Raw genomic sequence first — 27,071 nt, forward strand, 5'->3', positions numbered from 1 at the left:
TCCCTCTCCCTTTTTTTTTTTTTTTTGAGACGGAGTCTCTCTCTGTCACTCAGCAGGCTGGAGTGCATTGGCGCGATCTGGGCTCACTGCAAGCTCCGCCTCCTGGGTTCACGCCTTTCTCCTGCCTCAGCCTTCCGAGTAGCTGGTGCTACAGTCGCCCGCCACCACGTCCGGCTAAGTTTTCGTATTTTTAGTTTAGGGGTTTCACCGTATTAGCCAGGATGGTCTCAGTCTCCTGACCTCATGATCCACCCGCCTCGGCCTCCCAAACTTGGGATTACAGGCGTGAGCCACCGCACCCCGCGCTCCCTCACTTTTTTACACTGTCAGCAGTTTCTCTGGCCAGTCCTTCTCCAGCCCTGGCTGAGGCTTCTTTTCTTTCTTCCCTCCCCTCCCCTCCCCTCCCCTCCCCTCCCCTCCCCTCCCCTTTTCTCCCCTCCTCTCCCCTCCCCTTTTCTCCCCTCCCCTCCCCTCCCCTCCCCTCCCCTTTTCTTCCCTCCCCTCCCCTCCCCTCCCCTTCCCATTCCCCTTTCCTTTCTTTGACAGAGTCTTGCTCTGTCGCCCAGGCTGGAGTGCAGTCGCGAGATCTCCACTCACTGCAAGCTCCGCCTCCCAGGTTCACGCCGTTCTCCTGCCTCAGCCTCCCGAGTAGCTGGGACTATAGGCGCCCGCCACCACCCCCCCCCCAATTATTTGTACTTTTAGTAGAGACGGGGTTTCACCGTGTTAGCCAGGATGGTTTCGATCTCCTGACCTCGTGATCCGCCCGCCTCGGCCTCCCAAAGTGCTGGGATTACAGGCGTGAGCCACCGCGCCCTGCCTAAGGCTTCTTTTTTTTCTCTTGCCATGGCTATTCTCCTGAGACTGTTATTGCCCTTCCTTTCCCTCCCTCCCTCCCTCCTCCCTCCCTCCTTCCTTCCCTCCCTCCCTCCCTCCTTCCTTCCCTCTTTCTTTTTTTTCCTTTTTTTTTTTTTTTTTTTGAGATAGGGTCTCCCTCTGTCACCCAGGCTGGAGTATAGTGGTAGATCATGGCTCACTCCATTCTCAACCCAACAGGTTCAAGGGTCCTCCCACCTCAGCTTCCAAGTAGCTGGGACTACAGGCGCCTACCACCAAGCCCAGCTAATTTTTGTATTTTTCATAGAGATGGGGTTTCACCATGTTGCCCAGGCTGGTCTCAAATTCCTGAGCTCAAGTGATCCGCGTGCCTCAGCCTCCCAAAGTGCTGGGATTACAGGCATGAGCCACCACACCTAGCCTATTTTTGCTTAATTTTATTATTATTATTATTATTATTATTATTATTATTATTATTATTTTAAGAGGGTGTCTTGCTCTGTCCCCCAGGCTGGAGTGCAATGGCTTGATTTCGGCTCACTGCAACCTCCACCTCCTGAGCTCAAGCGATTCTCCTGCCTCAGCCTCCCTAGAAGCTGGGATTACAGGTGCCTGCCACCACACCCAGCTAATTTTTTTTTGTATTTTCAGTAGAGACAGGGTTTCACCATATTGGCCAGGGTGGTCTCAAACTCCTGACCTCAAGCGATCCACCCGCCTTGACCTCCCAAAGTGCTGGGATTACAGGCATGAGCCATCGCGCCCAACCTATTTTTGCTTAATTTTAAAAGAAAAATATAAAAGTCATGTTGATGGTCAAAGAAGTCACATGGTACAAACTTATATAAAGCAAAAAAACACACCCCTGTCCTCCCAAACCTTACTCTCCATAGGTAAGCACTATTAGTGTTTGGTGTGTGGCTTTCCAGACTTTTCCTGGGCACAATGACTCATAAATTATTTTCCATTACTTCTAATGCTGCCATCACAATTGGTACCCTCTTTGCCTCTGTGCAAAATGATAAATCCCTGGGTAAAGATTAATTCCAAATGAAAACAGATTTAGGATATTTTGATAGTATTTTTTTTTCTTTTTTTGGGACAGGGTCTTATTCTCATCCAGATTGAGTGCAGTCATGCCATCGCGGCTCACTGCAGTCTGGGCTCAAGCGATCTTCCTGTCTCAGCCTCCTTAGTAGCTAGGACTACAGATGTGTGCCACCGTGCCCCAGCATTTTTTTTTTTTTTTTTTTTTGAGATGGAGTTTCACTCCTTCGCCCAGGCTGGAGTGAAGTGGCATGATCTTGGCTCATTGCAATCTCTGCCCCCCAGATTCAAGTGATTCTCCTGTGTCTCAGACTGCTGAGTAGCTGGGATTATAGGCATGCACCAACAGGCCCGCCTAATTTTTATATTTTTAGTAGAGATGGGGTTTTGCCATGTTGGCCAAGCTGGTCTTGAACTCCTGACCTCAGATGATCCACCCACCTAGGCCTCCCAAAGTGCTAGGATTACAGGCAGGCATGAGCCACCTTGCCTGGCTGCGTTTTTTTGTCTGTTTGTTTGTTTTTAAAGAGATGGATTTTCAGTATGTTGCCCAGGCTGTTCTCAAACTCCTGGCCTCCAGTGATCCTCCCAGTTTGACCTCGAAAAGTGCTGGGATTATAGGTGTGAATCACTGTACCCAGCCATGACAGTAATTTTTAAAAGCAATCCTTAATTTTTGTTTTGTTATTAGTTGGGTGATAAAAATCAGAAGAAAGAGGCCGGGCGCGGTGGCTCACGCCTGTAATCCCAGCACTTTGGGAGGCCGAGACGGGCGGATCACAAGGTCAGGAGATCGAGACCATGGTGAAACCCCGTCTCTACTAAAAATACAAAAAATTAGCCGGGCGCGGTGGCGGGCGCCTGTAGTCCCAGCTACTCAGGAGGCTGAGGCAGGAGAATGGCGTGAACCCGGGAGGCGGAGCTTGTAGTGAGCCGAGATCGCGCCACTGCACTCCAGCCTGGGCGACGGAGCAAGACTCCGTCTCAAAAAAAAAAAAAAAAAACACAGAAAGAAAGGTTCGGGTGGAATCTGTGTGGTGTGAGAGATCTGGCTGAAATTCCCATGCACTTCCAGAGTCCCTTCATGGTCTGGGGTGGACATGAGCTCCCATCTGTTGTAAGGGGCTACTCTGATCAGGCCTTTTTGGAGGAACATTTCAACTTCACATTTCAGAGCAGCCAGGTGGGAGCTTACCTGGGCTCAATAGGCTGCATGGGGTCTATGGTAAAGTGGAGAGCAGATGCCTCTTTTGTGGCTGTCATCAGCTCCAGGTTATAGTGCTCCAGTGGGTACCTAGGCCCAGTGTTACCAAAAATTCTGATTTTTTTTGAGAGAGGTCAGATATTCAGATTTTCTTTCTTTCTTTTTTTTTTTTTGATAAGGAGTCTCACTCTGTAGCCCAGGCTGGAGTGCAGTGGCCCCATCTCGGCTTACTGCAACCTCTGCCTCCTAGGTTGAGCCTCGGCCTGTCATGTAACTGGGATTACAGGTGTGTGCCACTATGCCTGGCTAATTTTTTGTTTTTGTTTTTTTTTTAGTAGAGATGGCTTTTCTCCATGTTGGCCAGGCTGGTCTTGAACTCCTGACCTCAAGTGATTCACCCGCCTCAGCCTCCCAAAGTGCTGGGATTACAGGTGTGAGCCACCACACCCAGCCAGATATTCAGATTTTTATGTAAACTCTCATGATTTTTAAATGTTACAAGGTCCAAGGCCGGGCGCGGTGGCTCAAGCCTGTAATCCCAGCACTTTGGGAGGCCGAGACGGGCGGATCACAAGGTCAGGAGATCGAGACCATCCTGGCTAACACGGTGAAACCCCGTCTCTACTAAAAATACAAAAACTAGCCGGGCGAGATGGCGGGCGCCTGTAGTCCCAGCTACTCGGGAGGCTGAGGCAGGAGAATGGCGTAAACCCGGGAGGCGGAGCTTGCAGTGAGCTGAGATCTGGCCACTGCACTCCAGCCCGGGCGACAGAGCGAGACTCCGCCTCAAAAAAAAAAAAAAAAAAAAATGTTACAAGGTCCAAATAAAACACCTCTATGAGACAGTTTTTGATTTTGACTTTATCCCTAGCAATACTTTTGGCTCTGGAACCTGCAGTAATCTGATAGTGTGGGTATCGGTCTCATCCTGACTCCCTGTGGTGACAAAGGACATGAAGATGGGTCATCCCAAGCGGACAGAGAAGCTGTGACACTAACACTGGTGTGCAATGACCCAGGAGTTGGGAGAAGTTGGAGAGAGGGCAGCCTATTTGGAGGGAAGCTAAGGACTGCATTCTTCCCAGACACGCTCCCCTAGAGATGTGGCAGAGAGCAGTTGTCCCTGCTGAGGGATGTCACCCCTGCATGTGTCTAAACTAGGGGACTCAAATGAAAAGCTCTTTAGAGGGCAGGTGGGAATGAAATCCCAGGGCTTTGGCTGTAATATTACGGTGCTTAGACAAAACATGACCCCAGGCATCATTTGTGGTCCCTAAAACCCTTCTGGAACCTATTTATCTGTTTGACCTGTTCTTCCTCTTGGGCTAACACGTTCCATATGTTTAAGTACCTGTTGTAAAGAGTAAATTAGTGGGGGGAGGGGTGACCTCTTTAAAACTATTGGGGGCTGGGCGCAGTGGCTCAGGCCTTTAATCCCAGCACTTTGGGTGGCCGAGAATCGCTTGAGCCCAGAAGTTTGAGACCAGCCTGGGCAACACAGGGAGACCTCATCTCTATATGACAAAAAATACACACTATATTTTATTCACTATACACACTATATTTTACTGATCCCTTGCACATATTTTATTTCAGTATTTCTCAAAGTTTTTGGATTGTGACTTGCAGTAAGAAATGCAGTTGATATTGTCATCCATTACACACATACACTGAATTATAAGAAACTGACAATATCCCACCTTCTTGACCTATAAAATGGCAATTTTGTAGGGTTCAACCTATACATAATGCAACTAAACATTTTATGTAACAATATTTGCCCTTGCTTTTTGTGATACTCATTAATTTATTATTTTAAATGTTGATTGTAGTATACTGAATTGATATCACTACCACTACCAGTAATGACTAGGTTACAATCAACTGCTTTATTTGATCTTCATAATTTTTCAGGCAGGAATAATCACTCACTCCCAACCCCTTAAACATGCCAAGATGCTTTATCCCTAGGATGAGGCAACTTACTCCAGGTAACTCCTATTGCCTAACCACTGACCAATTACTCTGCCCTTTAGTCTTTTTTTTTTTTTTTCAGAGTCCATGAGGCATTTTATTTGTAAATATATGTATTACATCCCTAGAAAAAGAATCCCAGGATTTTCCCTCCTGTGTGTTTTCGTCTAGCTTCTTCATGGTCCATGATGCCAGCTGAGGTTGTCAGTACAATGAAACCAAACTGGCGGGATGGAAGCAGATTATTCTGCCATTTTTCTAGATCTTTGAGTTGCACATCAAATCTGGGGCTGATCACTCCACACTTGTTTAGCCTGCCTGTGAGGTTCACAGCAATTTTCCCAGCTCTGTGATCATCAATGATTTCAAATTCGCCAATGTAACCATGCTTCATCATCGCAGTGAGAAACCGGACGATGACTTTGGAGCACGGCCTAATAAGCACCTGGCGTTTGCCTCTCTTTTCGGCATTGTTGGTGCCCTTGAGAGCATCAGCCAGGACATTCATGCGCACCATTGTGGCGGTGCGGAAAGATGGCGGAAAACCTTTAGTCTTTATCTCATTAAATCTGCATTAAGAATTTCATGGGATAGGCCAGGCATGGTGGCTCACACCTGTAATCCCAGCACTTTGGGAGGCCGAGGTGGGTGGATCACTTGAGGTCAGCAGTTCGAGACCAGCCTGGACAACAGGGCGAAACCCCATTTCTACTAAAAATACAAAATAGCCGGGTGTGGTGGCGGGCACCTGTAATCTCAGCTATTTGGGAAGCTGAGGCAGCAGAAGAATCGCTTGAACTGGGGAGGCAGAAGTTGCAGTGAGTCGAGATCATGCCAGTGCACTCCAGCCTGGGCGACAGAGTGAGACTCTGTCTCAAAAAAGAAAAAAAGAAAAAAAGAATCTCATGGAATGGATAGCAACATTGATGAATATTGCGTTTGGAGAGATCAGATCACTTGTCACTTGTTTCCAGGCACAGGGCTTACCAAGAAGCAGATTCCAGATTTAAATAATTCAGTAACAGCAAAGTCCATGCTATTTTCACTGCTTTGGAGAAAAGATCCAGACCCAGAGCTTGAACCTTGCTTTGCAGCACCCCAGTTCTATTCTTTAAGTAACTTTTTTTCTGCCAGGCACGGTGGTTCATGCCTATAATCCCGGCACTTTGGGAAGCTGAGGGTGAAGGATACCTTGATGACAGGAGTTCGAGACCAGTCTGGGCAACATGGCAAAACCCCACCTCTACAAAAAATACAGAAATTAGGCCAGAGTGGTGGCGCGCACCTGTAGTCCCAGCTGCGTGAGAGGCGGAGGTGGGAGAATCGCTTGAACCCGGGAGGCAGAGGTTGCAATGAGCTCAGATCACACCACTGCCCTCCAGGTTGGGCGATTGAGCGATACCCTGTCTGAAACTTTTTTTTTTTCTTTCTCCAACGGGCTTTCCAGAGAAGGGTGTGTAGGTGCGTGTGTGTGCGTGAGCGTGCTTGCTTGCTTAAACTTTCTGTCCGGCCACAATTTCCCGTCTTTGCACTGGCTGTAGGGTGGGCTTTATCCTCGGGACGCCCCCCTCCCCCAGCCCAGCCTGCAGCTGAAAGTCTTCAACGATCTCCGTCTCTCCTCCCTGCCCGCCTCGGGACTGGGAGGCCGATCTCTGTCTCTCGCCCTCCCCTCCGCCCGCCTTTTCCAGATGTATGTCTGCCAAAGACCCCCCAGTGCAGAGGATGATGAATGAGGACCCGCGAGCCAGTCTGGTGGGAAAGTGTCGTCGCCTACAAAAGCAAGGGAAAGGGAGGGAAAGTTGGGGGGAGGGGAAAAGTTAGAGCTGAGCGGCTGGGGTGCTACGAGTCTGGACACCGGGGATCCAAGCTCCCTCCGCTCAGCCAATAACTGTGCCTCCCTTAGGCGTGAGGAAATGCTCCAATCAATCCCTGCACTCTTCCCTTGGAATTTGGGCTGTATTTTTTAAATTTACTGCAAACCCCACAATCTACCCAGGGGTTTCCCCAGTGTTTGTCTCCAGCGGTCCCGGTGCCCATTTCCTAGTGCTGCTCCCTCTCTTCCGCAAGACTGCGCTCCAGTCCCAGGCTGCTTCTCCGCGGGTGCCTCCCAAACCGTTCTATCATTCTCGGGTTCAGGGAGGCGGAGTCGCGCCTGCTCTCCGATCCCTTTAAGAGGCGTCGGCTCCACCCCTCTCGGAGTCGCGGTCTGACGCGAGAGGACAGGAACGAGTTCGGTATGTCTATGCAAATAAGCGCCCCCCTGCGGGCCAATGGGGAGCGGAGGTGCCGGAACCATGGACCAATGGGGCGGGGGCGCTGGGGCTCACCATATAAGGAGCGGCCTCGCCATAAAAGGAAACATTGTATCTCTTTATATGGGGGGAAGGGTCGGGGGATCCCTCCGCCGCCAGCGCGTGGTCCCGGCCCCCTCCACCCGCCGTCTCGGCCGCGGCCAGCAGCCCCTGCCCCCCGGGGGACGCTGACGGCCGCCGGGCGCGCCGCCCTAGCAGACGGACAGGGGGCGCTGCGCGCGGCCTGGGGCAACCCGGGCCACAGGGGCAGGAAAGTGAGGGCCCAGGTCGGCCCGGGCGTGCAGGGGCCCCGGGTTCGCAGCGGCGGCCGCGGCAGCGATAGCGGCACTAGCAGCAGCGGGAGTGCCGGGTTGAGCCGGGAAGCCGATGGCGGCGGCGGCTGCGGCTCCGATTCCTCGCTGACTGCCCGTCCGCCCTCCTGCATCGAGCGCCATGTTACCGAGCCAAGCTGGAGCCGCGGCGGCTCTGGGCCGGGGCTCGGCCCTGGGGGGCAGCCTGAACCGGACCCCGACGGGGCGGCCGGGCAGCGGCGGCGGGACTCGTGGGGCTAACGGGGGCCGGGTCCCTGGGAATGGCGCGGGGCTCGGGCCCGGCCGCCTGGAGCGGGAGGCTGCGGCAGCGGCGGCAACCACCCCGGCGCCCACCGCTGGGGCCCTCTACAGCGGCAGCGAGGGCGACTCGGAGTCGGGCGAGGAGGAGGAGCTGGGCGCCGAGCGGCGCGGCATGAAGCGGAGCCTGAGCGAGATGGAGATCGGTATGGTGGTCGGTGGGCCCGAGGCGTCGGCGGCGGCCACCGGGGGCTACGGGCCGGTGAGCGGCGCGGTGAGCGGGGCCAAGCCGGGTAAGAAGACCCGGGGCCGCGTGAAGATCAAGATGGAGTTCATCGACAACAAACTGCGGCGCTACACGACCTTCAGCAAGAGGAAGACGGGCATCATGAAGAAGGTACCAAGCCGGCGGGCTGCCTGGCCCCGGGGCCCGGGAAGGGTGGGGATGCGCAAGGGGAGCCCGGGAGGACGGCAGAGCCGAGGCGGAGGTGAGAGGCGGCGAGTCCGCAGGAGGTGTGTGGGAGGGGATGGCTCCTGCCCGGGGAGGGCCGAAGGGGAGGGGCCGCCGGGGAAATGTGGGGAGAGGGGAGATCCCGCGAACGCCCGGAACCTTGGGGAAAGGCGCAGAGGTGGGAGTGACCGGCGCGAGAGAGGAAGAGGGCCCTTGCTGAGTGGAGGTTTGAAGAGCGGTCATGGGAGGCTGCGAGGCTGCCGGGGAGGTGGATAATGAGAAGCCGGGATCAGTAGGTCCAGTGCACTCCGGTGTTCGGAGGAGGGCGCCGGAAAAGCAGGGAGCAAACGAGAAGGTATGGAGGTGAGGAGGCTGGAGCTGCATGACAACAATGAGCGAGCATGTGTGGGAGGAAATGGGCACCACGAGAGTAGTGCTGGTTGGAAGGACAGGCAGGGTTAGGGACCAGGTAAGGGAGCGGGGCAGGAGAACTGGTGCTGCCCTGAGCAGCAGGAACCTAGTCCCTCGCCGGCCGTGAGTGTTCCATGGCATCCGCTGGGAACCACATGCTCCTGGCAGGACCCGCTGCAGAATCTCCTGCCGTTAGGACAAGTGGGGTTTCCAGCCCTAGGGAGAATCTATGCATGGATGGGGTTTGGGGGAAATCAGGGAGGCTTGCAGAGGTACCTAGGAATTCCTCTTCTGCCAGCCAGTGAAAAGTGGTGAGGAAAGGAGTGATTTTGGGGTGTAGATGATAAGGGAAGGGATAAAAGCAGAAGAATTGGGAGACAAGGAGCTGGATCCTTGGGAACACTGGCTGGTGTTTATTTCTGTCCCATGTAGAAACCGGAGCTGCTTCCAAGGTGGTTGGTAGAACTTTGTTGGGAGAGTATGGTATCTGTGGGGCCATCCTGGAAGGTCCCCTTCCTGGGCTCATGGCAGGATGTTTAGTGCTAATCTAGGTCTCGTCTCCCCTCACTCCAGACACTGTTGTATCAGTGTCCCTTGTCACTTGATCATCAGTGGAGAAGGTTGTGGGGGGAGGTAATTAATGAAGGAAAATTCTCTTCTCCCCTTCCATAACCTTCTTCCCAAGACAAAGTAAAAAGGGCAGTAAAGTATTACAGGACAACAGGAGAAACTAGGCTATGGCAACAAGTTGGAGCCTGTGCAGTTTCTGGAAAGAAACATGGGACAGTTGGAGTTGAAGTGGTCCCTTATCACTAATGTACAAATTCCAATGTGATAGGTAGGGATCCATCCTGGTCCCTGTGACAGTGAGAATGGTTGAGGCTCCGGGACTTTCCAGGCACTAAGCTGCATCGGGGAGCAGCTATAGCTGAGTCCTTCCATATCCCCTGAGGTTATATGTTCCATCACTGGGGGGCTGTTACTGTTTGCTTGGGGTATCTTCACGTCAATGGGGATGCTCTTCAAAGGAGGAGCATTGGTAGTTTTGCTGCTTCCAGAGATCCTGATAGGACACCCTGCCCCCAGAGTCACTAGAGACGAAGGTCATTATGGGAATGGGGGAATGACATCACTGTATAATTCTTTTTCCAACTTCTCAAAGAAGGCAGAGATAAAAAGTTTGCTGACCTGCCCATCTCCGTCCTCACCCCTCAGGCCTATGAGCTGTCTACGCTGACAGGGACACAGGTGCTGTTGCTGGTGGCCAGTGAGACAGGCCATGTGTATACCTTTGCCACACGAAAACTGCAGCCCATGATCACCAGTGAGACCGGCAAGGCACTGATTCAGACCTGCCTCAACTCTCCAGACTCTCCACCCCGGTCAGACCCCACAACAGACCAGAGAATGAGTGCCACTGGCTTTGAAGAGACAGATCTCACCTACCAGGTGTCGGAGTCTGACAGCAGTGGGGAGACGAAGGTGTGTTTGGGTTGCCTATGTGAGAGGAGGGAAGGGAGGGGGGTCCCTCTCTCTTTCTGGCCCAGGACAGGTGGATAGGTACCCACTGATGTGGAGTGGATCCGGATTAACGACCCTTGTCCTAGGGGACAGGTGTCCATCCTCACTTTCCTGATAGAAGACCGGCCCCCTAGATAAGCGGGCGGCCTCCGTGCCCATATAAGGCCGGCTCGGGCTCCACGCCGGCCTCCCGCCCGCAGCCCGCCTGCCTGGCAGGGCCTTTGCATTCCTCCCGCCAGCTGTCTCCCCGCTAGGGGCGGGGGTGTAGCTTAGCCCGGCCCTCTGGGCTGGGTCGCCAGGGAGTAGAAAGGGAGCACTCCGGTCCCGGGGTTCTGAGAACCCAGCACTCTTAGCAGGCGGGCTGGTTGACTGGACCGGGGACTACCTTACAAGCCAGCCTCCTGCCCCTTCAGGGTGTTCGGGGCCTGGGCAGTTAGAGAACGCATTTGCCTGCTGCTAGGGATGCCTGCGCTGTTACTCCTCCCCCTTCCTTTTCCCGGTAAGGAGAGGGGGTGGGGCTTCCTCCCGTGCTGTCTGGGGAGCTCCACCTTCCGGGTGGCACTTAACTGACTGGCCAATGGGAGGAAGCGGTACTGTTTGCCTTAGCAACGCCTCCGCCAATCAAGGGTCTTGGGCCCAGCTGCTTAGCAAACGTCTCGTGCTGACCCACCCCCCAGCCTTTGAGCTTCTGGTTGACTCAGTTCGGGTCTGGGCTTGGTGGCTTGTTTCTCAGTTTCCTCCTTCCCCTTCTAAGAAGGAAGTCTTCCTGAGGAGAGAGTCAGTGCTGTAGGCTCCCCGCTCTCTTAGTGGCATATCATCTGTAATAATTTTTAAACTTTTATAACAGTAGGGCTCATTTATTCCCAGCAAATTTTGTTGGATGAGTACATTCTTTTGGTAGTTTACATCTTGGGTGTTTGACATACAATGTGTCATTGCCAGACCCTCAAGATCTCTCTCAAACTCTAAGTTCCCTGAGAAACTCTCAGTTCATATCTCAGAAGCCTGACAAATTAGAACTGGAAGAACTCTTAAAGAAAACATAGCAGCCCAGCCCCCTTATGCTTATAGAAGAAGAAAACCGAGGTTCAGAAAAGGGGAGTGGTTACTTCAGGGTCACTTAGATAGTCATTACCAGAGCTAGGAACAGACTTTGGTGTCCTGACTCCCCAGCCAATGGGATTAGCACAGTCCACTGGAGCAGAGGACTCAGGGGATTATAATGATGAAAATGATAATCATCATCATAAGAGCAATACATATTTATTATTTTTTTTATGTGCCAGGTACTGTTTTCTAAGTGATTTACGTATGCTAACCTACTTAATCCTTACAGCAACCTAAGGGGTAGGTATTATTCTCCTTTTACCGATAGAAAACTGTAGCTGAGTATATCAATAACTTACCCAAGAGTCAGGCATCAGGTAAATGTGGCGTTGGGATTTGAACCCAAGCTCACTGGTTTCAGTCTGGGTTCTCAGTCCACACAAAACTTCTGCAAAGGCAGGATCTGGTAGAGGCTCATTGCTTCATCTTTACTCTGGGTATAGGACACACTGAAGCCGGCGTTCACAGTCACCAACCTGCCGGGTACAACCTCTACCATCCAAACAGCACCTAGCACCTCTACCACCATGCAAGTCAGCAGCGGCCCCTCCTTTCCCATCACCAACTACCTGGCACCAGTGTCTGCTAGTGTCAGCCCCAGTGCTGTCAGCAGTGCCAATGGGACTGTGCTGAAGAGTACAGGCAGTGGCCCTGTCTCCTCTGGGGGCCTTATGCAGCTGCCTACCAGCTTCACCCTAATGCCTGGTGAGTCACGAGGGGAAGGGAGAGATTCGTCCTCTCTGGGGCAAATCAAGCATGCTAAGAATGTGTTTAGGGCTGGCACCAAGAGAACCTCTTTCCCTGCTCAGAAGGAAGGTGAATAGGGGCCAGAGCCTGAGAGAAGCCTCTTATGTCCCGTTGGCAGGCATACCTCTGCCCACTGAGACCCCTGCTGTCCTTGTCAGTAAGTTTCAACCATGTATTCTGGCCCTGTCTAGTTACCCCAGCCCCGTGCCCCTGTTGCCACAGGGCAGTAGACGTTTCCCCACTTCCTGCCTTGACTGGAAGGCAGATCATGTCCTTGATGGGTTATTGCTAGCTCTTGGGTCAACTGAAGAAAAGAGAGGCAAGGCCCAGGGCAGGAGGAGGAGGGATGATGGGCAAGAGCAGAGTGTGGAAGCCCCCAGAGGGGAGATTCGGGCATGAAGGGCCTCTTTGGCTTCCAGGAAAGATAGTGATGGGAGTTGGGGACCAGTGTGCCAGACCCTGGGACTGGGGTGTCCATGGGTACTTGGAGGTGGCAATTGGGTGGGACAGAGCACAAATAAGACTCTGTGTTTCACAGGTGGGGCAGTGGCCCAGCAGGTCCCAGTGCAGGCCATTCAAGTGCACCAGGCCCCACAGCAGGCGTCTCCCTCCCGTGACAGCAGCACAGACCTCACGCAGACCTCCTCCAGCGGGACAGGTATAGCTCGCAGCCCTGTCACCCTCCCTCCCTGCCTTCCCCCACGTGGCCTAGCAGTAGGTGCCCAACAGTAACCCTCCTATAACTAAAGTCAAGGGATTTCTTAAAGTGGAGATTGAGGCTTTTGGCCTAATAATTATGGGAAAGTCAGGTGAGGATGACTGAGTTTTGAATCCCGCCCTGCAGTGGGCTGTGGATTCCAGGAGAAAGTTAGGGACCATTGATGCTACCTTCTCATTCAGATGAGGAGCCTGAGGCCTAGAAATAAGAAGTTACTTGCTCAAAGACACGTTTACTTAATTATCAGGAAGGACTTAGAGAGCAGTTTTCTCTTTGTGTTAGGGTCTTATAGGTTTTGAGTAGCCACAGTTACCCTCAGGTATCTCTAGACATTTCAGAAATGATGAGATACTCTGAAAATAAGATTAATTTTAAGTTCTTATTATTTATAACCTTATTACTCAAAGTGTGGCCTGTGGACTGGGAACACCAGCATTACCTGGGAGCTTGTTGGAAATAAAGAATATTGAGTCTTACCCCAAACCTACGGAATCAGAGTCTGTGTTTTTTTCTTTTTTTTTTTTGAGACAGAGTCTCGCTCTGTCGCCCAGGCTGGAGTGCAGTGGCGCGATCTTGGCTCACCACAAGCTCTGCATCCCGGGTTCATGCCATTCTCCTGCCTCAGCGTTCCGAGAGCTGGGACTTAAAGGCGGCCGCCACCATGCCCAGCTAATTTGTTTATATTTTTGGTCGAAACGGGGTTTCACTGTGTTAGCCAGGATGGTCTCGATCTCCTGACCTCATGATCCGCCTGCCTCGGCCTTTCAGAGTGCTGGGATTACAGGTGTGAGCCACCGTGCCTGGCCCAGGGTCTGTGTTTTAACAAGATTCCTATAAAATGCACATTAACATTTGAGAAGTGCTTGTTTGAAAGATGAATTTGTTAGCTGTGCATTAAGAAGGAAGGAGAATGAAAACAAATAAGAAATAAGATGTTAGAGTTCCCTAAAAGGGGAGTATCTGAGTTTTCTGAGAGTAGGTCAGTCATAATCTTTGTTTTTCCCAAGATTTGGGACTTAGAGAATTCAGCAGATAGACAGTTGAATAGTACAATGTGATAGGATACAATTAAAGATTGATGCTGTCGTGTTCAAGAAAAAATAGGCTTTTCTTAGTTGATGATGGAGCAGAGGACTAGTTGTGTCTAGCTTCTGACCTGGGAAATGGCAAGAGGGCTCTGGGGGCCTGGAATTCCTAGGGACGGAATGGGAGATATCAGTAGGGACCAGTGCCGAGCTGACACATGTCTGTGTTTGCCAGTGACGCTGCCCGCCACCATCATGACGTCATCCGTGCCCACAACTGTGGGTGGCCACATGATGTACCCTAGCCCGCATGCGGTGATGTATGCCCCCACCTCAGGCCTGGGTGATGGCAGTCTCACCGTGCTGAATGCCTTCTCCCAGGCACCATCCACCATGCAGGTGTCCCACAGCCAGGTCCAGGAGCCAGGTGAGTAGAGGAACAGGGCTAAGGAGGACCGTTTCCTTCCTTATACACACACACATGCACACACACGCGTATGCACTGATGCCTACAGATATTTCTACCCAAATACAACACAGATTTGGATGCTCACATACACATTTGGACACTTGAACAACTCACACCCACATGCACCCTCAGACACACTGGCACCCTTTCCCTTGGGCTCTTACATCTGAGACTCCCCCGGTCACCTGTGCATTTGTCACCACTCCTCTAATATCTGGAAGTTTCAACAAACAATTTGAGTATCTCCTGTGGTTTTCCAATGTAGGTGGCGTCCCCCAGGTGTTCCTGACAGCATCATCTGGGACAGTGCAGATCCCTGTTTCAGCAGTTCAGCTCCACCAGGTAGGCAGGGATATCTTTCACCCCATCCCAGATAGCCACTTCTTTGTCTTGACCTTGGGGGATCCTGTTACCAGTTCATCAAAGCCAAAATCCCTAGCCTGGAAGCCCGTCTGCTTTTCTGCTCAGGCCTGTGGTTGGCAGGCAGGGAAGCCAGGGGAGCCTGAGCTGGCTGGCCAGTGCCTGCCTCTCCTCATTCACCCCCTTCCCTCCAGATGGCTGTGATAGGGCAGCAGGCCGGGAGCAGCAGCAACCTCACCGAGCTACAGGTGGTGAACCTGGACACCGCCCACAGCACCAAGAGTGAATGATCCGCCCGCCGCCCTGGACAGATGGCCCAAGGGATGGCACCACTTATTTATTGTTGCCTTTTCACGTTTTCTTTACACACACGTTGACGGGCCGTAGGAGGGAGGCGGGGAGGAGGAACGGGCAGCCACAGGACTGAGCCCTCTCACTCCAGCCAAAGAAATGGGCCTGCCTGCCTCCACCCGTCCTCCCTCAGCCTCCCCTTCTTCCCGCCCCACCTCCCATTTCTGTTGCTGGAGGGGCCGTCCTCCTTCCTGGGACCCCCTCGCCAGCTTGGCTCGATGTTTGCCATGAGTATTAGCTTACCCAATGGGACCGTGCCCTGCCTCCCCACACACAGGCCTTCTGTGGGGCTGGGCACTGTGTCCTCCTCTGAGGAAGCATTTGGGGCCCTCTTGCCAGCCTCCTTGCTGACCCCAGGTCAGCCCTGTGTCTGCCACAGGCTGGGTCAAAAGAGCCCTGCCCCTGCCCCTCAGGAGGCCAGCTGGGGAGACAGGGGCTTCTTCCCTCACACTGCTGCCCTCTGCCCCTTCAGTTCCTGAGTAGCTGGGCCTGTGCACTGGGCAGGTTCCTGGGGCTGCCTGCCCTGCCTTGCCGCTCCCCTTGGACCTCCAGGGGATCCTGGGTTGGAGGGAACCACCAGTGTTCCCTTCTTCCCCTTGTCTTCCCCCCTCTCCTCCCAGCTGCTTTACTTAAAGTTGATTTTGAACTTTTTATTTGAGGAGACGAAGTGAAAACAAATCTATAAATATATATTTTTAAAATATTTAACTTTTTTTTATGGCGTTTTTCTCGTCCCCCTCACTGCCCAAACTCCCCTTCCCTGGGGAGCCCAAGGGCTCCCCAGAACTGGCTGGGCCCCTGGGGACAGAGCCACCCCACGAGCTCGGGGTCCACCAGTGTGTGGGGGAGATTCTGGGTCTGCCCAGTCCTGGGTTGTTTCCAGGAGAAAGCCGGGGGAGGGGCCCTCAGGCCATGCCCCAACGGGGTGGGGAGAGTGACCCACAGCTCTGGGCCTCTTTTTGCCCTTTAGGGCTGTTGCTAGGGAGAGGGAAGAGGGAGACCAAATGTCGGGGTGGGGGTGGGAGGGTGTCAGGCGGAGGCAACTGACTTCATTTGTGCCACACACATGGGCATTGCAGCCTTGCGCTGTCCCAGGCCTGCAGCTGCCTGGGGCCCAAGTTGCAGTGAGCAGGGTGGGGTCTGGGAGGGGGTGAGAGGCAGGAATGGGGGTCAGAAGAAGTGGGAGCAGCTCTTGGGCTGAATGCAGCCAAAGGGGAGCCAGAAATGGGCAGCTCTCCCAGGGAGTGAGCAGCTACTGTAACTTTTTAAAATTAAGACAAAAAGCCTTGAAGAAAATGAATTTATTTTTCTAAGTGTAACCTCAGTATTTATGTAATTTGTACAGGGGCCATGCCCCACCCCCCTCCTCCCCCTTTGGGGTAGACCTTGAGGGTGGGCCAGCATGGGGGGAGGGTCTTTTACCCTGTGTCAGAGCCTACCTTCACCACCTATATCCAGAAAGGGAGCTTTTTCAGAAATGGGGCAGCAGAAGGGTGAAATTTTCTTAACCCCAAGACTGCCTTCAGTAGGAACAAGCTGGCTTCTGTGATTAGGTGAAGGGATGGGGGAAGATTTTACGCACAGCCTAGTTATCAAGGGGATGATTTGCCGACATGTTTGAGAACCCCCTAATCTCTAACCCTCATTGCTGTCTTGCCCCAGTTTGGGGTGCCAAGATGGAAGTCACCTTTCTGGGCTTTCTCCTGGAGATAGCTGGGGCTTATGGGTGGCTTTCAAGGCTGGGGCATGGCAAATCAGGGGCCAGAGAGCAGGGGAGCTTGGGACTCAGGTCTGTAACTGCCCAGCCCCTTTTCTCTGCTCTTGTTTCACTCCACCACCACTCACTCACTCCCTACTCCCCCACCCATGGGAGGAGACCTTTGATGAATTCTTCCTCTCCTTTCCACAAAAGACAGACCCCGTGAGTGAATCAGGCAAAGTGCTTATAATGTGTGTTGTGTGAGCGTGGCCTTGGGAGGACATACGTGTGTCAGGGATGAGTTGAGGTGGCATTTTTATTATGTGCAGCGACCCTTGGTGTTTCCCTTCCTCGGTGGCTCTGGGGTATGTGTGTGTGTGTGTGTGTGTGTGTGCCTGAGTGTGTGTGCGTGAATGTGAGTGTGTATGTCAGTGGTTTCTACTTCCCCTGGGGTGCTGACCCAGGAATAGTGGACATGGTCACAGTCCTATGTACAGAGCTTTCTTTTGTATTAAAAAAAAAAAATACTCTTTCAATAAATGTATCATTTTTGTGCACAGACTGTGGGGTCTTTGGCTCTGTTTTTCTACTTAGGGAGGGACGGGGGTATGAACGCGAGGTAAACTCCTAAAATTGCTGCTCTGAGTAGCGATCCTGGCTGCTTGATGAGAACGGTAATGCTAAGGTGTGCTTTGGCAGTTTAATTCTATACGATTTAATTTAAGGAATGTTTTGCGGGGGGCCGCGGACCTTCTCCCTGTGCGTGGTTTTGCTAGGTGTTAAGGCCAACGCAGAGGAGCAATTACAATTAACAGGAAAAGTGACACAACTAATCCAAAGCATTGCTGAAGGGTTTGGGAAACTCATGGGCACGTGACCTACTGAAAAGTCAAAAAGGACAGCCTTAAGGTGGGAGTGTAGGTTACTATGTTTCGTCAGCATGATCGCTGTGATGGGAGAGGGAGGATTAGGAGAGCTGACTGTGAAGAGGAGGGGGCTTCTTCCTGCTGCTGAGAGAGGAGCAACGTGACCTCGATCCCGGGCTCCGCCGGGAGCGCGCCCCCACGACCCTCTCCCCATGCAGCCGCCGCGGTAGCACGCATGCTCCACTCGCGCGCTGTTCCGCCACGCTCGGCGTGGGCCGCGGTGGGACCCGTAGGTGCCTGGCCGTGCGTGCAGTCGCCGTGTGACCCGGAAGGGAGCTCTGAAGAGGCGGGGCCAGGACGGCGGGACCGGCCGCTGGGTCCCAGCGAGGGCTGAGCCGGGCGGTGGGAGGTGAGAGGAGAGTTCTGCGCCGACCCGGTCCCTCCCCTTCTCCTGTCTCCTCCCCGGTTCTTTAGCCACTGTCCATGGGGCTGACGAAGGGAACGAGGTCTTGCTCTCTGAGATTCACTGGATCTTTTCAGCTTCTTTGGGCCGCGCCCCCAAACATCCTCCCCCCTCCCCCCAAACCTGTTCCCTCTGCAGTGCTGGCCTCCTCCACCTCCCCACGGCTCTGCAAGCTTGGGCTTGACCTTGCTGTCTGCTGGTCTCATCCCTGCTGGTCTCATCCCAGACCTCACCCCCACACCTCAGTTTATTGTTGCTCTCCTAGGCCCACGTTACATCCCCCCACCTCCTCCTATCCGATTGTTTTACTTCCCCCTGCTGCTAATCAGTTGCCCACTGGCACATCGCTGGTTACCATCCAGGCTTGCCCCCCATCCTAAGTGGATCCCTACTTCCATTGAGGTCCACATCCTTCTTTCTCCCTCCTCTTCACTTCTACTCTAATCTTCTGTCCCTGTACCCCAACATGACCCCTGCCCTGACCACCTATATCTTCATCTGGGTTTACCTTCTTCCATTCTTATTCTCACTATTCCCTGTTGCTCCTGTACTGCTTCATACCACTCATATCTTTCCTAATCATTCCACTCCCATTTATAATCGGTCTTAATAACTTTGCATTTATTTGATGACTCCCCTACCTTCTCCATCTAAGAATAATAATAGATTATGTTTACTGAACACTCATTATGTGCTAGATGCTATTCCAAGTGCTTTACATACGTGATCTTATTAAATTCATGAAGTAACTGTGAATATTACTGCCATCTTGCAGAAGAGGAAACAAGCTCAGAGGATAAGTAACTTGTTCCAAACTATGTAGACAGTGAGACAAAGAGCCAGAATTCAGAGTCACATTTATCTGACACTAAAATCTCTGAATATTGCTTCTCTCCTGACCCCATTTCCTACCTTTAACCCAATGATTGCCATCTTTATCTTATCTACCTGACTTACTTAGATCCTTACCATACCTACAGCATAAGTGCAGGGTGGGACCTGGTCATCTTTCCCATAATTTTATCTGGTCCCTAGGGCCCTCCCCCTTTCACAAGACTCGAATACACTTTTCCTATCCAGTCATTTACCCCAGCATCCCAGCCTTTTGTCATCTCCATTCTCTATATCTGCCATGGCCCACCTTTTACATCCACCTTGCAGCTTTACTCTGTCATTTATGCTCCTTGTCGTGCCCCTCCGCTGTCCTACTTTTCCTCACATGTTCTGACCCCACTGCCTCTCATGTTGCTGTGCTTCCTATCCATCTATGTCATCCTTCTAAGTCCTAATCTGTAACCCTCGGCTACCCTGCTATCCTGCCTAAACTGTCTTGCTTAACTGTCACTGTTTATTGTTACCTTGCCTATTATTATTCTCATTATCTTTTTGTAAACTCCCCGTCCTCCCTTCCTTTCTTCCTTTCTTTTTTGACAGAATCTCGCTCTGTTGCCCAGGCTGGAATGCAGTGGTGCGGTCTTGGCTCATTGCAACCTCCGCCTCCTGGGTTCAAGTGATTCTCCTGCCTCAACCTCCTGAGTAGCTGGGACTACAGGCATATGCCACCACACCCGGCTAGTTTTTGTATTTTTAGTAGAGACAGGGTTTCACTGTGTTGACCAGGCTGGTCTTGAACTCCTGACCTCGTGATCTGCCCACCTTGGCCTCCCAAAGTGCTGGGATTATAGGCGTGAGCCACTGGGCCCAGCCAACTCTTCCATTTCTTAAATCTCTTCATCCCCTCACTGTCTTCACTCCATTCTCCTTCTGTTATAAATCCCAAAGTATGTTCAGCTATTTATTCCATCCTATTTTTTGCCTTTTCTGTTTGGCCTCCTAAATTCTACCATGCAGCCTACCGATCACCACCCACCTTCTCTGTGTCTCAAGATTCCACCCCCTCTGTATTTTTTTTTTATTTTCTCATACAGCCTTATCGTTCTCCGTATGTATCCCAGGAGGTCAGGATGGTCGGGGAACGGCATGCTGGGGACCTCATGGTGCCTTTAGGGCCTCGGCTGCAGGCATATCCTGAAGAACTCATTCGACAGAGGCCTGGGCATGATGGGCATCCTGAATACCTGATCCGATGGAGTGTTCTGAAGTGTGGGGAAGTGGGCAAAGTGGGTGTGGAAGAAGGCAAAGCAGAGCACATCCTCATGTGGCTGTCAGCTCCTGAGGTCTACGCCAACTGCCCTGGGCTGTTAGGTGAGCGGGCACTATCTAAGGGACCTCAGCACGAACCAGCTGGGGTTTCAGGAAGCTTTCCTCGAGATCCAGGAGGCCTGGATGAAGTGGCAATGGGAGAGATGGAGGCTGATGTGCAGGCGCTGGTACGCAGGGCAGCCAGGCAGCTGGCAGAAAGTGGAACCCCAAGCCTCACGGCTGCTGTGCTCCACACCATCCACGTGCTCAGTGCCTACGCCAGCATCGGGCCCCTCACTGGTGTCTTCAGGGAGACAGGAGCCCTGGACCTGCTCATGCACATGTTGTGCAATCCTGAGCCTCAGATCCGCCGGAGTGCAGGCAAAATGCTGCAGGCTCTGGCAGCCCACGATGCTGGTAAGAGACAGCCAGGGAAGAAGGAAAGCAATGGAGAAAATGGGGCCACAGGGAGTAAGAACAGAAAGAGGAGAGATTTCCTAGCTCTGTAAGAACACCTAGTATTTGGTGAATATCAATTTGATGCAAAAGAAAAATACAGATTCATAGGCTATTTCAGGTATATAAAGAGGCTAAAATGATAGCCTCTGGCTTATCTGTTCATTCTCAGTGCATTGACCAGAGAAGAGAATAGGATTTATCTGTATTTTTGAAACTGGATTGAGATTTATTAGTTGGTTTTGAAATCAGTTTGGTGGGTTACAACCAACATTTTTAAAAAACTTAAGTCATTAGTGTGTAGCACTTAGTAGGGGTAAATTTTGTAGCATAAAATATGTTTCAGTTATATGTATGTATGTTTGTAACAGGTTACCATGTAAAACATATTTCTTGCTGTGAGTCTTAGTAACAAAGTTTGAAAGCCTCTGGGATAGGAGATAGAATCTAGGAAAGGCAGGGAGAAAGTACTGGGGATTGAGGAGAAGATATGGATTGGGTATGGATTACAGGGAGTCGGGCTCACGTCCTTCTGTCACTGAGCCAGCAAGATGGCATCGAGCAGCACATGGATTTTGACAGTCGCTATACATTGCTGGAGCTGTTTGCAGAAACCACATCCTCTGAAGAACACTGCATGGCCTTTGAGGGCATTCATCTGCCTCAGGTACACTACCAGCTGTAGGGAAATGCGGTATACAAGGACTGAAGCATTATTTCTGAAAACGTGGTTCAGGACTGAATGTTAGCACCAGAGCCACCTGGGAACTTGTTAACATGAAGGTTCATGTCCTCCCTCTCAGCCCCTCTCCATTCAGAATTTCTGAGATGAGAACCCAGGAATCTGTGTTTTAAGACACTCCCTGTGCCTTTCTTACACAAATCAAAGTTGGAGAACTACAGGCCTGAGGAGAAGGCCTTTATATTTTTCAGTAGAGGAGGATACTGGGGGGAAAGGGAGAAGCTAAAGCCAGGAAGAGATGAACCTGTCCCAAGTATTGTGTCTTACAGATCCCAGGAAAGCTGCTCTTCTCCTTGGTGAAGCGCTACCTTTGTGTCACCTCCCTCCTGGATCAGCTGAATAACAGTCCAGAGCTGGGAGCTGGAGACCAAAGCTCCCCATGTGCCACAAGAGAGAAAAGCCGGGGACAGCGGGAGCTGGAGTTCAGCATGGCTGTGGGCAACCTCATCTCTGAGCTTGTGCGGAGCATGGGCTGGGCCCGGAACCTCAGCGAACAGGGCATGTCACCTCCCCGGCCAACCCGGTCCATCTTTCAGCCCTACATTTCAGACCCCAGCCTTTTGCTCCCCACCATTGTCACCACCCCCAGAAGACAAGGGTGGGTCTTCCGCCAGCGCTCTGAATTCTCCAGCCGTAGTGGCTATGGAGAATATGTGCAGCAGACGCTGCAGCCGGGGATGCGAGTGCGGATGCTGGATGATTATGAGGAGATCAGTGCTGGGGACGAGGGCGAGTTCCGGCAGAGCAACAACGGCATTCCCCCTGTGCAGGTGAGCAGCACATGGTGGTGAGACACTGTTGGGAGTTTATTTGGGGTGGGGTATAGCTGGGACTTCATATAGCGGACTCCTGCAGGCCACCCAAGAAGAAACCCCCTTGGGGAATTGGAATGATACAAGGGGGTTGGCATTTGCGGGGGGTGCATTTGGAGGGCTGAGAAAATCTGGCAGGGGTGTGGGGTGTGGGTGGACTGTACGTTCATGGGAGACTCACCCAGGAAGCAGAACTGATAAATGGAGATACCTCCCCACCACCACCAGTGGAAGAGGCTAGGAAGGAATGTGGAAGCAGAGAACATCATGGTTAAGAAAAGAGGCAGGGCCCACTCCTGATAAGGGAAGGAAGCGTTTTGCTATATGGGGGTTTTTCCAGGCTTAGCCAGCTGTGTATGTGAGGGTGCGCCCCAAATCTATGCTTGGGCATGTCCTTTCAAGCCTTCACAGGCCAAGGCTCAGATGGTTGAGCCTTCTCTATTCTGCCCTCTTTCTTCCTCCCTCATACCAGGTTTTCTGGCAGTCGACAGGCCGCACTTACTGGGTGCACTGGCACATGCTGGAGATCCTGGGCCCTGAGGAAGCCACTGAGGATAAGGCTTCAGCAGCTGTGGAGAAGGGGGCAGGGGCTACTGTGTTGGGCACAGGTGAGCCTAAGAGGGGACATGGATAGCATGTCTCTGAACAGAGGAGTAGTGACGGGGATGAAGCCACTTCTGACCAGGAGCTGTCCTAGGGGTCCAGAAATGGACCCCATTCCTGAGGGGTGCTGATCCCCACCATGCCTGTGTCCTCAGCATTTCCCTCCTGGGACTGGAATCCTATGGATGGGCTCTACCCTTTGCCGTACCTCCAGCCCGAACCTCAGAAGAATGAGAGAGTGGGATATCTGACCCAGGCTGAATGGTGGGAGCTGCTTTTCTTTATCAAAAAGTTGGACTTGTGTGAGCAGCAGCCAATTTTCCAGAATCTTTGGAAGAACGTGGATGAGGTATTATAGGCCTGAGATACCTGGGGATTTTCTAGTAGGGTTAGAGGTGGGATTCTCTAGAGGGAGTTTCAGATAGGGGATACCACTAGGGGGAGGCTGGAGCTAGAGGTTAGAGTTAGGAGAAGTCCTGCTGAGGGGCGGAGGCAAGTGCTGTGAGGGTTTAGTATGTAGAAGGTGTGGGGGCGTGGTGGGGAGTGATCACCCTTCCCGTTACTGACCCCAAGACCTTTGTGTCTGCTTATCTCTTAAACGTATACCCCTTCTGTTGACAGACCCTGGGTGAAAAGGCCCTAGGTGAGATCTCTGTGTCCGTGGAGATGGCCGAGAGTCTGCTGCAGGTTCTCAGTAGTCGATTTGAGGGCAGCACTCTCAATGACCTGCTCAACTCCCAGATCTACACCAAGTATGGGCTGCTGTCTGATGAACCAAGCAGCTCGTCTACTTCACAAAATCACTCCTGTACCCCAGATCCAGAAGAGGAGTCCAAGTCGGAGGCCAACTTCTCAGAGGAAGAGACTGAGTCCCCCAAAGCAAAGACCGAGGCCCCTAAGACAGAGGCCGAGCCCACCAAGACAAGGACTGAGCCCCCCATGGCACAGAGTGATTCGCAGCTGTTTAACCAGCTTCTGGTGACTGAGGGGATGACCCTGCCCACTGAGATGAAGGAGTCAGCCAGTGGTGAGTCAGGCTCTGGGAGGAAGCAATTAGAACAGGTCCTGGGTGGTCTCAGTAGAAGAAATGGATAGTCAGGATTGAAGGAAAGCCATGGAAGAAGGTCATTTTTGCAGGGGAAAATGCCTTGGAACCATGTGTCCATCTTCTTCCTTTTGACCTTGATTGTATTTAATTAACCAGCGCTCCCTTCAGTATCTCTGGAAAAGGAGGGTCCTTTTTCTGTGGTGTCTTCATTTCCTTTGTTTGATCATTGGATCCCTGACACAGAATTGGAAAACTATGCAAGCTGTAGTAGCCGATAATGTATTTAAATATTGGTAGGGTAACCGGGCTTGACTTTAAAGACTTCTAACTTCAAGGTGCCACAGTTCTTTTAGCCATTGCCTTTTCCCACCAATTTCAGAAATGGCCAGAGCCTTGCGGGGTCCCGGTCCTCGCAGCTCCCTGGATCAACATGTGGCAGCGGTCGTGGCCACTGTGCAGATATCCAGCTTGGACACAAACCTGCAGCTTTCAGGGCTCTGTGCCCTCTCTCAGGCTGTGGAGGAGGTCACTGAGCGGGACCACCCTCTGGTCCGTCCTGACAGATCACTGAGGTTAGCATATTGGGGAGGGAAGAGGTTTTGGTTGAAGCTGTAGGCAAAGGATGGTGGTAGAGGGGAAGGAGCTTTGAGATCACGAATTAGAAAAGCTGGGGATGAGGGAAGGCTCAGCCTCAGGAGCAGCTGAGCAGGAAGGTTGGATGTTTTAATGGCTCGTATTCTTGGAGCACTTCTGTTATGCCAGGCACTATGCTAGTATTTTTTTTTTTTTTTGAAACGGAGTCTCGCTCTGTCACCCAGGCTGGAATGCAGTGGCCGGATCTCAGCTCACTGCAAGCTCCGCCTCCTGGGTTTACACCATTCTCCTGCCTTAGCCTCCCGAGTAGCTGGGACTACAGGCACCCACCATCTCGCCCAGCTAGTTTTTTGTATTTTTTAATAGAGACGGGGTTTCACCATGTTAGCCAGGATGGTCTCAATCTCCTGACCTCGTGATCCGCCTGTCTCAGCCTCCCAAAGTGCTGGGATTACAGGCTTGAGCCACTGTGCCCAGCCAATGCTAGTATTTTACATGCATTCTCTCATTAAATCCACCTAACATCTGAGGAAGCGTTGGTAATATTTATCCTACTGTGTGTGTGAGGAAACTGAAGCTTAGAGAATGTAAGTAACTTGCTTAGAGTTTTACAGATAGCAGAGCCAGGATTCAAACCTAGGTCTTTTTGGCTCTAGAACTGGAGTTTTTTCTCTTTCTTTTTCTTTTTTTTCTGTCCTTACTTACTTTTTTTTTTTTTTTTAACACATTAGACCTTAAAACCTACTTTATTTTAAAAGTTTTTTCTACTTTTATTTTATTTATTTATTTATTTATTTATTTATTTTTGAGACGGAGTCTTGCTATGTCGTCAAGCTGGAGTGCAGTGGTGCGATCTTGGCTCGCTGCAACCTCTGCCTCCTGGGTTCAAGGGATTCTCCCGTCTCAGCCTCCTGAGTAGCTGGGGTTACAGGCACGTGCCACCATGCCCAGCTAATTTTTGTACTTTTAGTAGAGACGGGGTTTCACCATGTTGGCCAGGATGGTCTCAATCTCCTGACCTCATCATCTGCCCGCCTCGGCCTCCCAAAGTGTTGGGATTACAGGCGTGAGCCACCACGTCCAGCCCTCTACTTTTAAATTATACAAATAACACGCGATGTATTCTCATTTTATTTATTTATTTATTTATTTATATTTATTTACTTGTTTTTGAGACAGAGTCTCACTCTGTCACCCAGGCTAGAGTGCAATAGTGTGATCTTGGTTCACTGCAACCTTTGCCTCCTGGGTTCAAGCAGTTCTTATGTCTCAGCCTCCCAAGTAGCTGGGATTACAGGTGCCCGCCACCATGCCTAGCTAATTTTTGTATTTTAGTAGAGACGAGGTTTAACCATGTTGGCCAGGCTGGTCTCGAACTCCTGACCTCAGATGATCCAGCCTCCCAAAGTGCTGGGATTACAGGTGTGAGCCACCATGCCCAGCTGGATTCTCGTTTTAAAAGATCTGAAGAATGTAAAAGAACATAGGAAGGCCGAAGTCCTTTCTCACCACTGTTATCAATCTACTATATCCTATAGATTTGCATTTGTAATTGTGTGTTTGCAAATAGAGCATTTTCTGAGTCTGTGCTTTAGTCTATGTAATCACATTCTACATGTTTCTACAACTTTTTTTTTTGTCACCACTCAGTGCCTTAGAGGGCTTTTCATATCAGTCTGCGTGGAGCTGCCTCATTATGTTTACTGCTGCATAGGACCCTGCAGTGTGGTTATCTCCAATTTCAAGTGCAGTGTTCTAACGGGTCTATTTTTCCTTAACATCTGCCAACACTGAATATTGTCTTCTTTTTTAATCTGTCTAACTGGCAGCATTTTAAATGATCGGTATCTCTTTGTTTTAGTTACCTAGTTCTGGTAAAGTTAGGCATATTTGCATACATTTGTTCTGTTTTTTTTTTTCTTTTTTTTTTTTTTTTTTTTGAGGCAGAGTCTCGCTCTGTCGCCCGGACTGGAGTGCAGTGGCCAGATCTCAGCTCACTGCAAGCTCCGCCTCCCGGGTTTACACCATTCTCCTGCCTCAGCCTCCCGAGTAGCTGGGACTACAGGCGCCGGCCACCTCGCCCGGCTAGTTTTTGTATTTTTAGTAGAGACGGGGTTTCACCGTGTTAGCCGGGATGGTCTCGATCTCCTGACCTCGTGATCCGCCCGTCTCGGCCTCCCAAAGTGCTGGGATTACAGGCTTGAGCCACCGCGCCCGGCCTTTTTTTTTTTTCTATAAATATTCTGTTCTTTTTTTTTTTTTTTTTTTTTTTGAGACGGAGTCTCGCTCTGTTACCCAGGCTAGAGTGCAGTGGCCGGATCTCAGCTCACTGCAAACTCCACCTCCTGGGTTTACGCCATTCTCCTGCCTCAGCCTCCTGAGTAGCTGGGACTACAGGCGCCCGCCACCTCGCCTGGCTAGTTTTTTGTATTTTTTTTAGTAGAGACGGGGTTTCACCGTGTTCACCAGGATGGTCTTGATCTCCTGACCTCGTGATCTGCCCGTCTCAGCCTCCCAAAGTGCTGGGATTACAGGCTTGAGCCACTGCGCTCGGCCAAATATTC

The 27,071-nt window shown here is 51.6% G+C and overlaps 3 protein-coding genes across 11 annotated transcripts in view; 2 read left to right on the top strand and 1 right to left on the bottom strand.

Annotated features, from left to right (window-relative positions):
* Positions 1–5,144: 5,144 nt before the first annotated feature.
* LOC117087251 (40S ribosomal protein S15a-like) lies at positions 5,145–5,618 on the bottom strand. The gene has a single exon (XM_033217227.1). The coding sequence runs from the start codon at positions 5,577–5,579 to the stop codon at positions 5,187–5,189; it is 393 nt and encodes a 130-aa protein (XP_033073118.1). The 5' UTR covers positions 5,580–5,618; the 3' UTR covers positions 5,145–5,186.
* Positions 5,619–7,238: 1,620 nt separating this feature from the next.
* Positions 7,239–17,342, top strand: SRF (serum response factor). Of its 2 annotated transcripts, none has more exons than XM_033217228.1 (7): positions 7,239–8,319; positions 10,000–10,266; positions 11,856–12,117; positions 12,698–12,817; positions 14,138–14,329; positions 14,637–14,713; positions 14,926–17,342. In XM_033217228.1, exons 1-7 carry the CDS (start codon positions 7,807–7,809, stop codon positions 15,019–15,021), a joined length of 1,527 nt encoding a protein of 508 aa, XP_033073119.1. In that variant the 5' UTR covers positions 7,239–7,806; the 3' UTR covers positions 15,022–17,342. The 2 variants fall into 2 exon arrangements, with proteins under 2 accessions (XP_033073119.1, XP_033073120.1); XM_033217229.1 differs by lacking the exon at positions 7,239–8,319 and adding an exon at positions 8,535–8,728 and having other exon boundaries at positions 14,926–15,693.
* A 604-nt stretch (positions 17,343–17,946) lies between these two features.
* Positions 17,947–27,071, top strand: part of CUL9 (cullin 9) — a 43,844-nt gene continuing 34,719 nt past the window's right edge. For 6 of the 8 annotated variants that reach the window (XR_004438739.1, XR_004438740.1, XR_004438741.1 and 3 more), the window contains exons 1-8: positions 17,947–18,056; positions 20,066–20,669; positions 21,221–21,375; positions 21,720–22,220; positions 22,735–22,870; positions 23,021–23,214; positions 23,487–23,892; positions 24,293–24,485. Coding sequence is in view for 5 of the 8 variants with exons in the window: in XM_033217230.1 (XP_033073121.1) it covers positions 20,075–20,669; positions 21,221–21,375; positions 21,720–22,220; positions 22,735–22,870; positions 23,021–23,214; positions 23,487–23,892; positions 24,293–24,485 (2,180 nt within the window). In the remaining 3 variants the exon portion in view is untranslated. Of the gene's footprint in view, positions 18,057–20,065; positions 20,670–21,220; positions 21,376–21,719; positions 22,221–22,734; positions 22,871–23,020; positions 23,215–23,486; positions 23,893–24,292; positions 24,486–27,071 lie in introns of those variants that run through there. The other 2 variants (XM_033217233.1, XM_033217234.1) reach the window with 2 other exon arrangements.

The sequence above is a fragment of the Trachypithecus francoisi genome, unplaced genomic scaffold (assembly GCF_009764315.1).
Source record: "Trachypithecus francoisi isolate TF-2019V2 unplaced genomic scaffold, Tfra_2.0 Lachesis_group10, whole genome shotgun sequence".
Taxonomy (NCBI): domain Eukaryota; kingdom Metazoa; phylum Chordata; class Mammalia; order Primates; family Cercopithecidae; genus Trachypithecus; species Trachypithecus francoisi.